This window comes from Schistocerca gregaria, chromosome 2 (genome assembly GCF_023897955.1).
Source record: "Schistocerca gregaria isolate iqSchGreg1 chromosome 2, iqSchGreg1.2, whole genome shotgun sequence".
Lineage (NCBI taxonomy): Eukaryota > Metazoa > Arthropoda > Insecta > Orthoptera > Acrididae > Schistocerca > Schistocerca gregaria.
Genome location: NC_064921.1, coordinates 928,662,679 through 928,676,975, shown reverse-complemented (window position 1 = coordinate 928,676,975; position 14,297 = coordinate 928,662,679). Strand labels below are relative to the sequence as shown.

The window sequence follows — 14,297 nt, the reverse complement described above, 5'->3', positions numbered from 1 at the left end:
GAGCATGATACAATGTGAAGAAGTGCTTCAGGTGCTGGATCTTGGCTCATTATAACGGGTATTGGACCGTGGTCAGTGTGATTCCAGCCCCATTTCTCAAGAGGTTCCCAGTTTCCCCATCCAACTTTGGACTTGTTGGTAAGTCCACAACGAATGATGTTATGCAGCATCTTGTGTAGGTGGCAACCGTGCAAGATTTAGTTTGTTTTTTGTGGCAGACTTGCTTTTTGTGGCAGACTTAGCGAATAGCTGGTATCACAAATGGTTTAGTGTGTGGGAACTGCTGACGCCTCCACAATACAATGCCATAGTAACCTGTTCTCCTGCAGTTATTATTTCTTCACGGGTAGCATGTGGTTTATTGAACGTGCAAAGCGCTGAGATTAGGTGTTCATTTTTCGCAACAATATTGCAGCACTTTATTGACCAAAAAAAGCAGATGTTTTATCACATCCGCTAAAGGCGTGAGTGAACAGAATATATTCACTGTCAAACTTGTAAGATGCAGTGGAAAACCACTTGTCTTCTGCATTTCCTCTTCCTGCCGTTAAGAGAAATAAGTTTTCATTGCCTTGCCCCAAACCAGTCATGAGCACAAGCAGGTCAACATCTTCTCCTACAATGACAACATTTCCAAAATCTTTGGTTCTTGGAATAGCAGATGTTACAATTATAACGTCAACATCCTCTTGTGCCTGGTGCACTTTAATGCTACACTCCAGAAATTCCATTTTAAGAAGTGTGATCAAACGCATCTTGTTTTGTTCGTTGTACAAGAACTTGTCCTGAGGGACTTGGTTCACCATCTCTGATTCAACCACAACGTCAACCGAAGAATATTGTTTGGATCTATGAATCCTCTCAGCACTCCTTGTGCTACATTTCTCTCCCTCACATGGATACCCATCAAATACAATAGCAAATTGAGATCCAAAATTACGTTGCAGGTAAGAAACATAGCTTCGGGCTACTGACTTGAAGCAAACATTTCGAGTCCAAGGTCCCCTCCATCAACGACAAAAAATTTGCTCGGTCCATCTGACTTCACATCTTCCACTGTAACGAAGGCATTTTAGAATGAAGATTTTGTTCCTTTTCGCATGCCTTTTTCTGAGAATAGGGACATTGGGTAAGGAGCAAGTTCATATTTCAGAAAGACTTTTAACTCTTCTTCACTTTGTTTCATTAAACAAATCTTTTGGAAAAGAGTTACAGGATCAACAGCAGTAATTTTAGTGCTGCCAGCTTTTACAGAATTGAGCGCAGAAAGGAGAATCACAACTTTATGTTTTCTACGGAACTTTACATCGTGGAAATTGTCACCATCTATTCTTTGCTCGAAATTTGAAAAATTAGTATTTTTTGACGCGCTGTAGCACATTACATACTGGGAGTAGAAAAAAAATTGTAAGAATCAAATTTGTAGAGAATTTTGTGCTCGTTATAAAAGAAAATAGACGTCAAAGCGATAGGAGCAAATGAAACAGAGATATTTTGAAAAAACTGAAGAAAGTCCGAAATCTTGGAAGTTTTTTGGCTGCAGAAAGTTTTCCCAAGAGAAATTTTGTTGCCAAAACTTGGTTTTCTAACCTTTCCAACAATATGAACGAGTTAAAAAAATAAAATCTTCTACCTCACCTTTTGCAAGGTACAGGCTTTTTTTCTGACAGTTTCACTGGACCATAAAACTTATATAGTGCCAACACATTTTAAAGGTAATGAAAGGCTGAAACTACTGGCCATACGTGCTTACTCAGTCACACGTGCTTACTCAGTCACACGTGCTTACTCAGTCACACGTGCTTACTCAGTCACACGTGCTTACTCAGTCACACGTGCTTAGTCAGTCACACGTGCTTAGTCAGTCACACGTGCTTAGTCAGTCACACGTGCTTAGTCAGTCACACGTGCTTAGTCAGTCACACGTGCTTAGTCAGTCACATGTGCTTAGTCAGTCAGTCAGTCACATGTGCTTATTGATAGCTGGCCTGCAGAGGTAGAGGCAGTAATGATTGTTGCACCCATGGTGTTTTCAATAAAGCCACATGTGCTCCTCCTCCCCCCCCCCCCCCCCCCCTCTCTCTCTTTCTCTCTCTCTCTCTCTCTCTCTCTCTCTCTCTCTCTCTCTCCCTTTTGTCTTTACAAATGGCATGGAGATAAGCTTTCATTTGCTGGGCTATTCTTCAGCAACCATAGTTCAGTGCAGTGGTGGAAAGTAGTCAACTTCCAACATTATGGATGTACTTATGTTGGGTATCAACACTGATCCTAAAAAGAGGTATCCTGTAGTCCTCTCAGACAGTGAAGATTTAATTATAATCACCCTGTAGTATTTCCTCAGGCCTTTGTGAAGGGAACATCAAAAACTAAAATATTTCGGGACCAATGGTGCACACTGTGCAAGCAATTATACTCTCTGTAAGTCTGTTAGACAAATTTCCAACAGTCATATTTTTATTGGGAAAGTCAATGTTTTCAAATGTTGTTGTTGTTGTTGTTGTTGTTGTTGTTGTTGTTGTCTTCAGTCCTGAGACTGGTTTGATGCAGCTCTCCATGCTACTCTATCCTGTGCAAGCTTCTTCATCTCCCAGTAGTTACTGCAACCTACATCCTTCTGAATCTGCTTAGTGTATTCATCTCTTGGTCTCCCTCTACAATTTTTACCCTCCACGCTGCCCTCCAATGCTAAATTTGTGATCCCTTGATGCCTTAGGACATGTCCTACCAACCGATCCCTTCTTCTGGTCAAGTTGTGCCACAAACTTCTCCTCTCCCCAATCCTATTCAATACTTCCTCATTAGTTATGTGATTTACCCATCTAATCTTCAGCATTCTTCTGTAGCACCACATTTCGAAAGCTTCTATTCTCTTCTTGTCAAAACTAGTTATCGTCCATGTTTCACTTCCATACACGGCTACACTCCATACAAATACTTTCAGAAACGACTTCCTGACACTTAAATCTATACTCGATGTTAACAAATTTCTCTTCTTGAGAAACGCTTTCCTTGCCATTGCCAGTCTACATTTTATATCCTCTCTACTTCAACCATCATCAGTTATTTTGCTTTCCTAATCTAATTCCCTCAGCATCACCTGACTTAATTCGACTACATTCCATTATCCTCATTTTGCTTTTGTTGATGTTCGTCTTATATCCTCCTTTCAAGACACTGTCCATTCCGTTCAACTGCTCTTCCAAGTCCTTTGCTGTCTCTGACAGAATTACGATGTCATCGGCGAACCTCAAAGCTTTTATTTCTCCTCCATGGATTTTAATACCTACTCCGAATTTTTCTTTTGTTTCCTTTACTGTTTGCTCAATATACAGATTGAATAACATTGGGGAGAGGCTACAACCGTGTCTTACTCCCTTTCCAACCACTGCTTCCCTTTCATGCCCCTCAACTCTTATAACTGCCATCTGGTTTCTGTACAAATTGTAAATAGCCTTTCGCTCTCTGTATTTTACCCCTGCCACCTTTAGAATTTAAAAGTGAGTATTCCAATCAACATTGTCAAAAACTTTTTCTAGGTCTACAAATGCTAGAAACGTAGGTTTGCCCTTCCTTAATCTAGCTTCTAAGATAAGACGTAAGGTCAGTATTGCCTCACGTGTTCCACCATTTCTATGGAATCCAAACTGATCTTCCCCGAGGTCGGCTTCTGCTAGTTTTTCCATTCGGCTATATAGAATTCGCATTAGTATTTTGCAGCTGTGACTTATTAAACTGATAGTTCGGTAATTTTCACATCTATCAACACCTGCTTTCTTTAGGATTGGAATTATTATATTCTTCTTGAAGTCTGAGGGTATTTCGCCTGTCTCATACATCTTACTCACCAGATGGTAGAGTTTTGTCAGGACTGGCTCTCACATTGGAATGTTGTCTACTGCGGGGGCCTTGTTTCGACTCAGGTCTTTCAGTGCTCTGTGAAACTCTTCAGGCAGTATCCTATCTCCCATTTCGTCTTCATGTACATCCTCTTCCATTTCCATAATATTGTCCTCAAGTACATCGCCCTTGCATAGACCCTTTATATACTCCTTCCACCTTTCTGCTTTCCCTTCTTTGCTTAGAAGTGGGTTTCCATCTGAGGTCTGGATGTTCATACAAGTGGTTCTCTTATCTCCAAAGGTCTCTTTAATTTTCCTGTAGGCAGTATCTATCTTACCCCTAGTGAGATAAGCCTCTACATCCTTACATTTGTCCTCTAGCCATCCCTGCTTAGCCATTTTGCATTTCCTGTCGATCTCATTTTTGAGACGTTTGTATTCCTTTTTGCCTGCTTCATTTACTGCATTTTTATATTTTCTCCTCTCATCAATTAAATTCAATATTTCTTCTGTTACCCAAGGATTTCTACTAGCCTTCGTCTTTTTACCTACTTGATCCTCTGCTGCCTTCACTACTTCATCCCTCAAAGCTACCCATTCTTCTTCTACTGTATTTCTTTCCCCCATTCTTGTCAATTGTTCCCTTATGCTCTCCCTGAAACTCTGTACAATCTCTGGTTCTCTTAGTTTATCCAGGTCCCATCTCCTTAAGTTCCCACCTTTTTGGAGTTTCTTTAGTTTTAATCTACAGGTCATAACCAATAGATTGTGGTCAGAGTCCACATCTGCCCCTGGAAATGTCTTACAATTTAAAACCTGGTTCCTAAATCTCTGTCTTACCATTATATAATCTATCTGAAGCCTGTCAGTATCTCCAGGCTTCTTCCATGTATATAGCCTTCTTTTATGGTTCTTGAACCAAGTGTTAGCTATGATTAAGTTGTGCTCTGTGCAAAATTCTACCAGGCAGCTTCCTCTTTCATTCTTTGCCCCAGTTCATATTCACCTACTACATTTCCTTCTCTCCCTTTTCCTACTACTGAATTCCAGTCACCCATGACTATTAAATTGTCGTCACCCTTCACTATCTGAATAATTTCTTTTATTTCATCATACATTTCTTCAATTTCTTCGGCATCTGCAGAGCTAGTTGGCATATAAACTTGTACTACTGTAGTAGGTGTGGGCTTTGTGTCTATCCTGGCCACAATAATGCGTTCACTATGCTGTTTGTAGTAGCTTACCCGCACTCCTATTTTTTTATTCATTATTAATCCTTCTCCTGCATTACCCCTATTTGATTTTGTGTTCCTAACCTTCTAGTCACCTGACCGAAAGTCTTGTTCCTCCTGCCACCGAACTTCACTAATTCCCACTATATCTAACTTAAACCTATCCATTTCCCCTTTTTAAATTTTCTAACCTACCTGCCCGATTAAGGGATCTGACATTCCACGCTCCGATCCGTAGAACGCCAGTTTTCTTTCTCCTGATAACGACGTCCTCCTGAGTAGTCCCCGCCCGGAGATCCGAATGGGGGAGTATTTTATCTCCGGAATATTTTACCCAAGAGGACGCCATCATCATTTAATCATACAGTAAAGCTGCATGCCCTCGGGAAAGATTACGGCCGTAGTTTCCCCTTGCTCTCAGCCATTCGCAGTACCAGCACAGCAAGGCCATTTTGGTTATTGTTACAAGGCCAGATCAGTCAATCATCCAGACTGTTGCCCCTGCAACTACTGAAAAGGCTGCTGCCCCTCTTCAGGAACCACACGTTTTTCTGGCCTCTCAACAGATACCCCTCCATTGTGGTTGCACCTTCGGTACGGCTATCTGTATCGCTGAGGCACGCAAGCCTCCTCACCAACGGCAAGGTACGTGGTTCATGGGGTGAGGATGGCATACGTACTAAAAGTATATTCTGAAAGATAGAGATTTTTTATTTTGTAGTTTTTACCAATTCCAACCTTTTTTAATCAATCCTGTACTTTGCATCATTTAAATAATATTTTGGTGTATAGCATGTAGTATTTAAGAAGTAAACATGTTGATTTTAGTTATATGTTTCATTCCTTGGGCAATTTATTACAGATTTATGATTCCCAGGTAGAAAATACTGTTTCAGTCTTATGTTTAATTTTTCTTGGTATACAGAACTAAATCTAGCTCTTCTTCCATGATCATTAATAGATCTGTTAGTAAGATAATTACTAGAGACTGGATTATATGCATCATAAAAACCTTAAAATATGCATGAAAAGTGTTGAAATATGCAAGATCAAATTATAAAAAAATTGGTAGTTACTGCGTGCGTATATATCAAGGTCGAACCTGTGCATATCAATCACAGGGAAGAGCGCCAGCCACATTTAGAACTCTGATATCATTTTCTGAATACTTTCCAGTAGAGGTTAGGAAGGGGGCCTTTCTGGGACCATCTTTCGAAAATTTTTAAAATAGGGATGCGTGCCATGTTTCAAGAATTGCACCTTCTTTGCAATTGTTGCCGGTAACAAGCACATGCGATGCAAGTGAGTTGCAGCGAAAAAATCGATATGAACGGGATCATTTAGAGATATATCACATGCAGAGGTGCACACTCAAAAACTTCATAATATTTTATTTAAAAAACTACATACAATCATGAATTTTTTTGAACAGCATTAACTTGTAATTAATACTATTGGTCCAAAGCATCTTTAAAATTTATTTTACATGTTTCTACTAATGTAAACATAAACGACCAAGTACTGTTCCAAATGTTCGCTAGTAAGATTGTGTCTTCAGCCACTCAGAACATTTTTATAAGCAGAAAAGAACCATTCTACATCAACTGAGGTAACTGGGAAGTATTTGAACTTGGTTGCTGTGTTCGCATTTATTGTTTCTGGTATAAGTTCACTTTCCCCATCAATTTGGCACGTAGGTTCAAAGCCTGAGTTATTGTTTAAAATGTTTTCAAACTTTTCTTTAAGTTTTCTTGGGAATACGCCTGGCAATGAGGAGTTCACTAGAATAATTTTATTCTTTAACTGTATAGGTTCATTCAACACCAAACCTCCAGTTGCAAGCTACGTAATACTTGCAGGTATCTGGAAAAAATGAGTGCTAGTCACAGCATTGTCTTTTTTAATATTGGAATCATTAAAAGCTTCATTGCACTGGCAAACTGCCAAAGCCTCTGCACTATCAAAGTCTTTTGCAACCCTTCTAATGGCCTTCAAATGTTCATTGCAAAACAACACAACTTCGACCCATGTACCCCAGTGAGTTACCACTGATTCGGGAGGTAAAGGCACATTTGGTAGTTTTTTTTATGTAGATCTTGATGTTAGTGAGAGCCTTTAGAAACACTTTGTTTGTGGATGAAATCATGTGCATGTGCATGTGGATGAAATGATTCACAAATGTGGAATGTGTCTCTTCAGCAGGGTGATGTACTCCATGAGCAAAGCATGTCTCACGAATCAAATTGGGATAAAATACTCGGAGGGCTTTGCCTACTTTGATCATATAGGATGCAGCATCTGTAATAAATGCAAACATCCTTTCATCTGCGGAACATTCTGGAAATATTTTTCTAATACCCTCATTCACAAATTTGGTGATCATAGAATGATTTACTTTTTTAGGTTCTTTGCAGGCCATCAAATGGGAAGAAGGAGGCTCTTCTTTTAAAGCACCAACAATTAAATTTGCAACGTAGCGACCACAAGGGTGTATTTTTGTCAACTGAAATCCAGATAATGCTGTCCTTGAGTTCATTGCATATTTCTTCCAGAACATTTATGTAAATTGTCGGTTTGTAATTTTTACACGATGTTGTTGATTTGTCTGATATATTTTGATTTAAGCAATATTTGCACAGGAAGCCTTTGATGATAGGGACTGTTAAGTGTGTGAAGAGGAATATTGCTTGCAATGAATGCGTGACATAGATCCATGCTAAACTGACGTTTTTGGTTACCTTTGGGCAAATTCCTGCTACTGCAACTTGCTGTTGTCAGAAGTTGTGATCCTTTCTTCTGCATTCCTGTGATATGAAGACTTGTCTGGACATACCGATATATTTGAAACATTTTTTGCATGAAATGTTTTTCTTGCAACCTTGACAGTATAAAACAATTCCGTCATATGTAAATGTTCCAGGATGGTCAGCTACCCATGAAACTTCTTCTTTTTTTTTTTTTTTTTTTTTTTTTTTTTTTTTTTTTTTTTTTTTTTTTTTTTGGGTGGTATGGCACATGAGGCGTTACACACTATACGTCGTAAACATGTTCATACATGTTCAACTGTGTACAGGTACACAGTTCTCTACAGAACCCAAATGACAGTGTGGAAAATTTCAGTGATGTTCCTCCCAAACTTAGAGAGGCTAAACTTACACATTTTGGAGAAACTAAAGCAATGGATAAACGAATCCTTTGGAAACAGAAACTATTGACGATAATGCTGACTTGTTGGTTCTAGAACTTTTTGTGTTGTAAAGGAAAATATACTCCATCCTTAACAAAGTTAACTATGGATGGTATTTATGCATGTGTTGTGACTCGCCGATCTTTCAAAGTGCCGCTGCGCAGTTATGCGCGTCTTCTACATGCGGCACTGTCTGCCAGCCATGCAGCAGCAGCACCACCTAAGTGGCCAGCCAGCCAGCGGCCGCTAGACTCAGACTCAGTTATGATTTGACTGTTAAAGTGACACACGTCTTACTCTGTTTACTTGATTTATGACTTTCATGTATTGCGTCATCCATCAAATATATTTGTTCAACTCGAAGTTATAATAGCATGTAAGGCTTTTCTATTTGGCATTGTATGCTTGTCAAAGTTGTTGCCATGATTAAGACAGTTGTTGTTGTTGTTGTCTTCAGTCCTGAGACTGGTTTGATGCAGCTCTCCATGCTACTCTATCCTGTGCAAGCTGCTTCATCTCCCAGTACCTACTGCAACCTACATCCTTCTGAATCTGCTTAGTGTACTCATCTCTCGGTCTCCCTCTACGATTTTTCCCCTCCACGCTGCCCTCCAATGCTAAATTTGTGATCCCTTGATGCCTCAAAACATGTCCTACCAACCGATCCCTTCTTCTAGTCAAGTTGTGCCACAAACTTCTCTTCTCCCCAATCCTATTCAATACCTCCTCATTAGTTACGTGATCTATCCACCTTATCTTCAGTATTCTTCTGTAGCACCACATTTCGAAAGCTTCTATTCTCTTCTTGTCCAAACTAGTTATCGTCCATGTTTCACTTCCATACATGGCTACACTCCAAACAAATACTTTCAGAAACGACTTCCTGATACATAAATCTATATTCGATGTTAACAAATTTCTCTTCTTCAGAAACGCTTTCCTTGCCATTGCCAGTCTACATTTTATATCCTCTCTACTTCGACCATCATCAGTTATTTTACTTCCTAAATAGCAAAACTCCTTTACTACTTTAAGTGTCTCATTTCCTAATCTAATTCCCTCAGCATCACCCGATTTAATTTGACTACATTCCATTATCCTCGTTTTGCTTTTGTTAATGTTCATCTTATATCCTCCTTTCAAGACACTGTCCATTCCGTTCAACTGCTCTTCCAAGTCCTTTGCCGTCTCTGACAGAATTACAATGTCATCGGCGAACCTCAAAGTTTTTACTTCGGCTCCATGAATTTTAATACCTACTCCAAATTTTTCTTTTGTTTCCTTTACTGCTTGCTCAATATACAGATTGAATAACATCGGGGAGAGGCTACAACCCTGTCTCACTCCTTTCCCAACCACTGCTTCCCTTTCATGCCCCTCGACTTTTATGACTGCCATCTGGTTTCTGTACAAATTGTAAATAGCCTTTCGCTCCCTGTATTTTACCCCTGCCACCTTTAGAATTTGAAAAAGAGTATTCCAGTCTACATTGTCAAAAGCTTTCTCTAAGTCTACAAATGCTAGAAACGTTGGTTTGCCTTTTCTTAATCTTTCTTCTAAGATAAGTCGTAAGGTCAGTATTGCCTCACGTGTTCCAACATTTCGACGGAATCCAAACTGATCCTCCCCGAGGTCTGCATCTACCAGTTTTTCCATTCGTCTGTAAAGAATTCGCGTTAGTATTTTGCAGCCGTGGCTTATTAAACTGATAGTTCGGTAATTTTCACATCTGTCAGCACCTGCTTTCTTTGGGATTGGAATTATTATATTCTTCTTGAAGTCTGAGGGTATTTCGCCTGTCTCATACATCTTGCTCACCAGCTGGTAGAGTTTTGTCATGACTGGCTCTCTCAAGGCCGTCAGTAGTTCTAATGGAATGTTGTCTACTCTGGGGGCCTTGTTTCGACTCAGGTCTTTCAGTGCTCTGTCAAACTCTTCACGCAGTATCGTATCTCCCATTTCGTCTTCATCTACATCCTCTTCTATTTCCATAATATTGTCCTCAAGTACATCGCCCTTGTATAAACCTTCTATATACTCCTTCCACCTTTCTGCTTTCCCTTCTTTGCTTAGAACTGGGCTGCCATCTGAGCTCTTGATATTCATACACGTGGTTCTCTTCTCTCCAAAGGTCTCTTTAATTTTCCTGTAGGCAGTATCTATCTTACCCCTAGTGAGATAAGCTTCTACATCCTTACATTTGTCCTCTAGCCATCCCTGTTTAGCCATTTTGCACTTCCTATCGATCTCATTTTTGAGACGTTTGTATTCCTTTTTGCCTGCTTCATTTACTGCATTTTTATATTTTCTCCTTTCATCAATTAAATTCAATATTTCTTCTGTTACCCAAGGATTTCTAGCAGCCCTCGTCTTTGTACCTACTTTATCCTCTGCTGCCTTCACTACTACATCCCTCAGAGCTACCCATTCTTCTTCTACTGTATTTCTTTCCCCTATTCCTGTCAATTGTTCCCTTATGCTCTCTCTGAAACTCTGTACAACCTCTGGTTCTTTCAGTTTATCCAGGTCCCATCTCCTTAATTTCTCACATTTTTGCAGTTTCTTCAGTTTTAATCTACAGGTCATAACCAATAGATTGTGGTCAGAGTCCACATCTGCCCCTGGAAATGTCTTACAACTTAAAACCTGGTTCCTAAATCTCTGTCTTACCATTATATAATCTATCTGATACCTTTTAGTATCTCCAGGGTTCTTCCATGTATACAACCTTCTTTCATGATTCTTAAACCAAGTGTTAGCTATGATTAAGTTGTGCTCTGTGCAAAATTCTACTAGGCGGCTTCCTCTTTCATTTCTTAGCCCCAATCCATATTCACCTACTATGTTTCCTTCTCTCCCTTTTCCTACACTCGAATTCCAGTCACCAATTACTATTAAATTTTCGTCTCCCTTCACTACCTGAATAATTTCTTTTATTTCATCGTACATTAAGACAGTATTGTGTATTAAAGACAACATGCAGCATGAGTAACTAAGAGCTCTCTCTTTTGAGAGCTAGTTAACAGATTTTAAAACTGTCTGAAGGCATGGAATTTTCTTTTCAATTTTTAAGTGCCCAGGATTTATATATTTTCATCTTCTTTAATGACATAATTAGCTTATGGTTTGAGTCTCCTTTCCTGTAACTTCAATAGAGTACAAGTGGTGTATGTCCATGTTCTTTACTTGACAAAGCTGGTAATCCAAAGGTTAACATTCCTGTTAGTAAAACTTGCTATATGTCATCGTGCCTGGCACAACACAAGCAGTTTAGCATAATAGTGTTTTTTGTACTGGGTTGTCCGTTTTGTTCCATTCTCTGATGATAAATTACTTTATTTCTTGCCAAGTGTTAATGCTGACTATTAATATGATTTAACTCACATACAGGGCAAACAAGTAGGGCTTGAGCGGCAAGTAACAAGTGGCCGACTTATATGTGATGTAAAATTGTCAGCAAAGGAACTGATTAGAGCTCGTAGCTATGATCTTGGAACACTGTGCAAGCAGGTAAGTTTTTGCATTTGAATATTTCTTCAGGTTTAATTTACCGATTGGATTCATGTGTATCATTGTTACATAAATGTGTAGGCAGCACGTAACTGTGCTGACCTGTGAACATTTTTGTGATTTATAGTCATTACTACTTAGAGTATAAGATAGAGGTATCACAGCATTGGTGTTTCCATCAATCTATGTGCTATTGCACACATGACAAATAACTTAGTGTAGTCAGTGCCAAAGTCTGTCAGAACTATAGCACTGTTAACTGGAAACTTATCCACTTACAGAAAAATCCTTCACTTAAAGTTCATATAAATGCAGTAAGGGCACTGTAAGAGTTAAGACAGGATGTTTCACTATTCCTGTTACAGACTTCTAGGGGTTGTAGAGAGGACTTACTAGATGTAGTTTTCATAAGGAACCCATGTCTTGAAATGCACTGTTTGTATATAAAATAAGTTTGAAGATTAGATCACTTTCAAATCTCCTGCTTCATGGTAAATAGTTAAATTGAGAAGAGGGTGCCATCATCTATCTCTGTTGTAGTTATGACATCACATACCATTTCCATTTGACAACAACAGCTGCGAGACTCTCATATGTTCACAAGTGGAAGGGTTGGCTGCGGTGCTCCACAGGCACACCATACTGTTGACTTGGAGGATAGGACATCTTTGTCATGTAGAAGAGAAATTGACAAGTTACTCAAAACAGTGTCCATGCTATGGGCATAGGTTCCTTATCATAACTTCATCTGTTATGTTAACTTTACAACCTCTAGAAGCCTGTATTAGGAACAGTGAAACACAATTATATGTATACGTCTTTCAAAGGCAAGTGCTCTACCAACTGAGCTACCCAAGCATGACTCTTGACCCATCTTCACAGCTTTACTTCTGCCAGTACCTCACCTCCCACCTTCCAGACTTCACAGAAGTTCTCTGCAAAATTTGCGGGGCTAGTACTCCTGCAAGAAAGAATATTGTAAAGACAGGGCTTAGCCACAGTTTGGGGGGGATGTTCCCAGAATGAATTTTTTCACGCCGCAGCCGTGTGTGCACTGATATGAAACTTTTTGCTGGATTAAAACTGTGTGGGAGACTGAGACTCATTCAGCCCTTCAGCCCTTGTGAGGCAAATGAGGAGCTGCTTGAATAAACAAACAATGGTGTCATCATGATTCATCTACCAGCAATAACAGCTGGAGGGTTTAGTGACAAGGCCCATGATCATAGATCGCTTCTTGTAATGCTTTGTAGGCAACAGCCTGTCAGTCAGAACTGGATTAAGGCCAAAGCTGTGAGTGGTCTCTGTTTTCACATTTTATGTTATGTCGTTGAGGTTTTAGGCTGATTTCAGAATCCCCTTATTCTTCCTTTGGACAATGTTGTAAGTCCTCAGAATCTGAATGCATACTTCTCATTTCCAGAAAATGGGAGGGTTATTGCTCCATGGGCTAGAAACTTTTACAAAATACATTATCATGTTTATTGCTTTATGTGATCAGAGAAAATTTTCAGCTATACATTTGATGAACAGACATTAACCACTTTGTCTCTTCCTACATAAGCGAAATGGATTTTGCAGGATCTCTTTTGCTAGCTCTGCCGTATTGATTCTCTCCATTTCTGCCTCCATTGCCTTTGGGCATCCCACATTATAGGCTAGCTCAATTTCCTCACTTCTTTCAAGGCAGCCTTTCATTTGGATCAGTGGGGTTCTGAGCCACCCTGCCACTGGCAGACCTAATCCATCATGGTGAGGTGGGGGGGGGGGGGGGGGGGGGAGGAGATGCTATTGGGTTGGAAGAACAATAGTTTTTTAAACTGATTTGATAGGGGTTGGTTCTGCTTGCATTTAACCACAGTGACCAAAGGGTTTCCTTGTACGAAGCCTTATTTTGGTGGCAATCGCAGGATAAAACATAGCAAAATTCTTATACTTTTACTGAGAGAATCTGTTATAATAAATCCGATTCCTGTGTGGTTCAAGGTTGTATAAGAGAGAATGCTTAACTTGAAATGAGTGGCACCTGTCAGTTATTGATATGGCCTCTTAAGGGGACACGTATGTCCTTTGCCGCCAATGTTAAATTATCGAATCTTGGAAACTCTTTAAGACACCAATTTACAATTTTCTATAATTATTGAATGTGCCTTTCTGGAGACACTGAGCTGGAATTATTACTAAAATTGCATTGTGGGGCATGTTATTTTTTATTTTTTATTCAAACACTCAATTTTTTACAGAATTTTGTAAATAAATGTACATAAAAACAAAACAACTCAGGATATTTTAATTATTCTAGTTCCATATGTGTTGAATCTCACACTTGTCATGCTATGAAAATTTCATGTCTCTACCATCAGTACTTTTTTTTAGAAAACGGGTCATTTATTGCAAAAAAAAAGTAGTTCAGAGGTATTGAGGCTTCAAACTTTTTTATTACAAATTCTTATACTGACTTATATTTCTGCAGCTTTTATGCACTAGAATTGCTCTGGCCCATAGTCTGTGTCTTCTTCAGTGTCACAA

The 14,297-nt window shown here is 39.3% G+C and overlaps 1 protein-coding gene across 2 annotated transcripts in view; it reads left to right on the top strand.

Moving 5' to 3' along the window:
- The window catches only part of LOC126335359 (DNA polymerase alpha catalytic subunit), a 253,333-nt gene that overhangs the window by 98,121 nt on the left and 140,915 nt on the right, over positions 1 to 14,297 (top strand). For both annotated transcript variants that reach the window (XM_049998549.1, XM_049998550.1), the window contains one exon: positions 11,649 to 11,768. In XM_049998549.1, the coding sequence (XP_049854506.1) occupies positions 11,649 to 11,768 (120 nt within the window). The remainder of the gene's footprint in view (positions 1 to 11,648; positions 11,769 to 14,297) is intronic.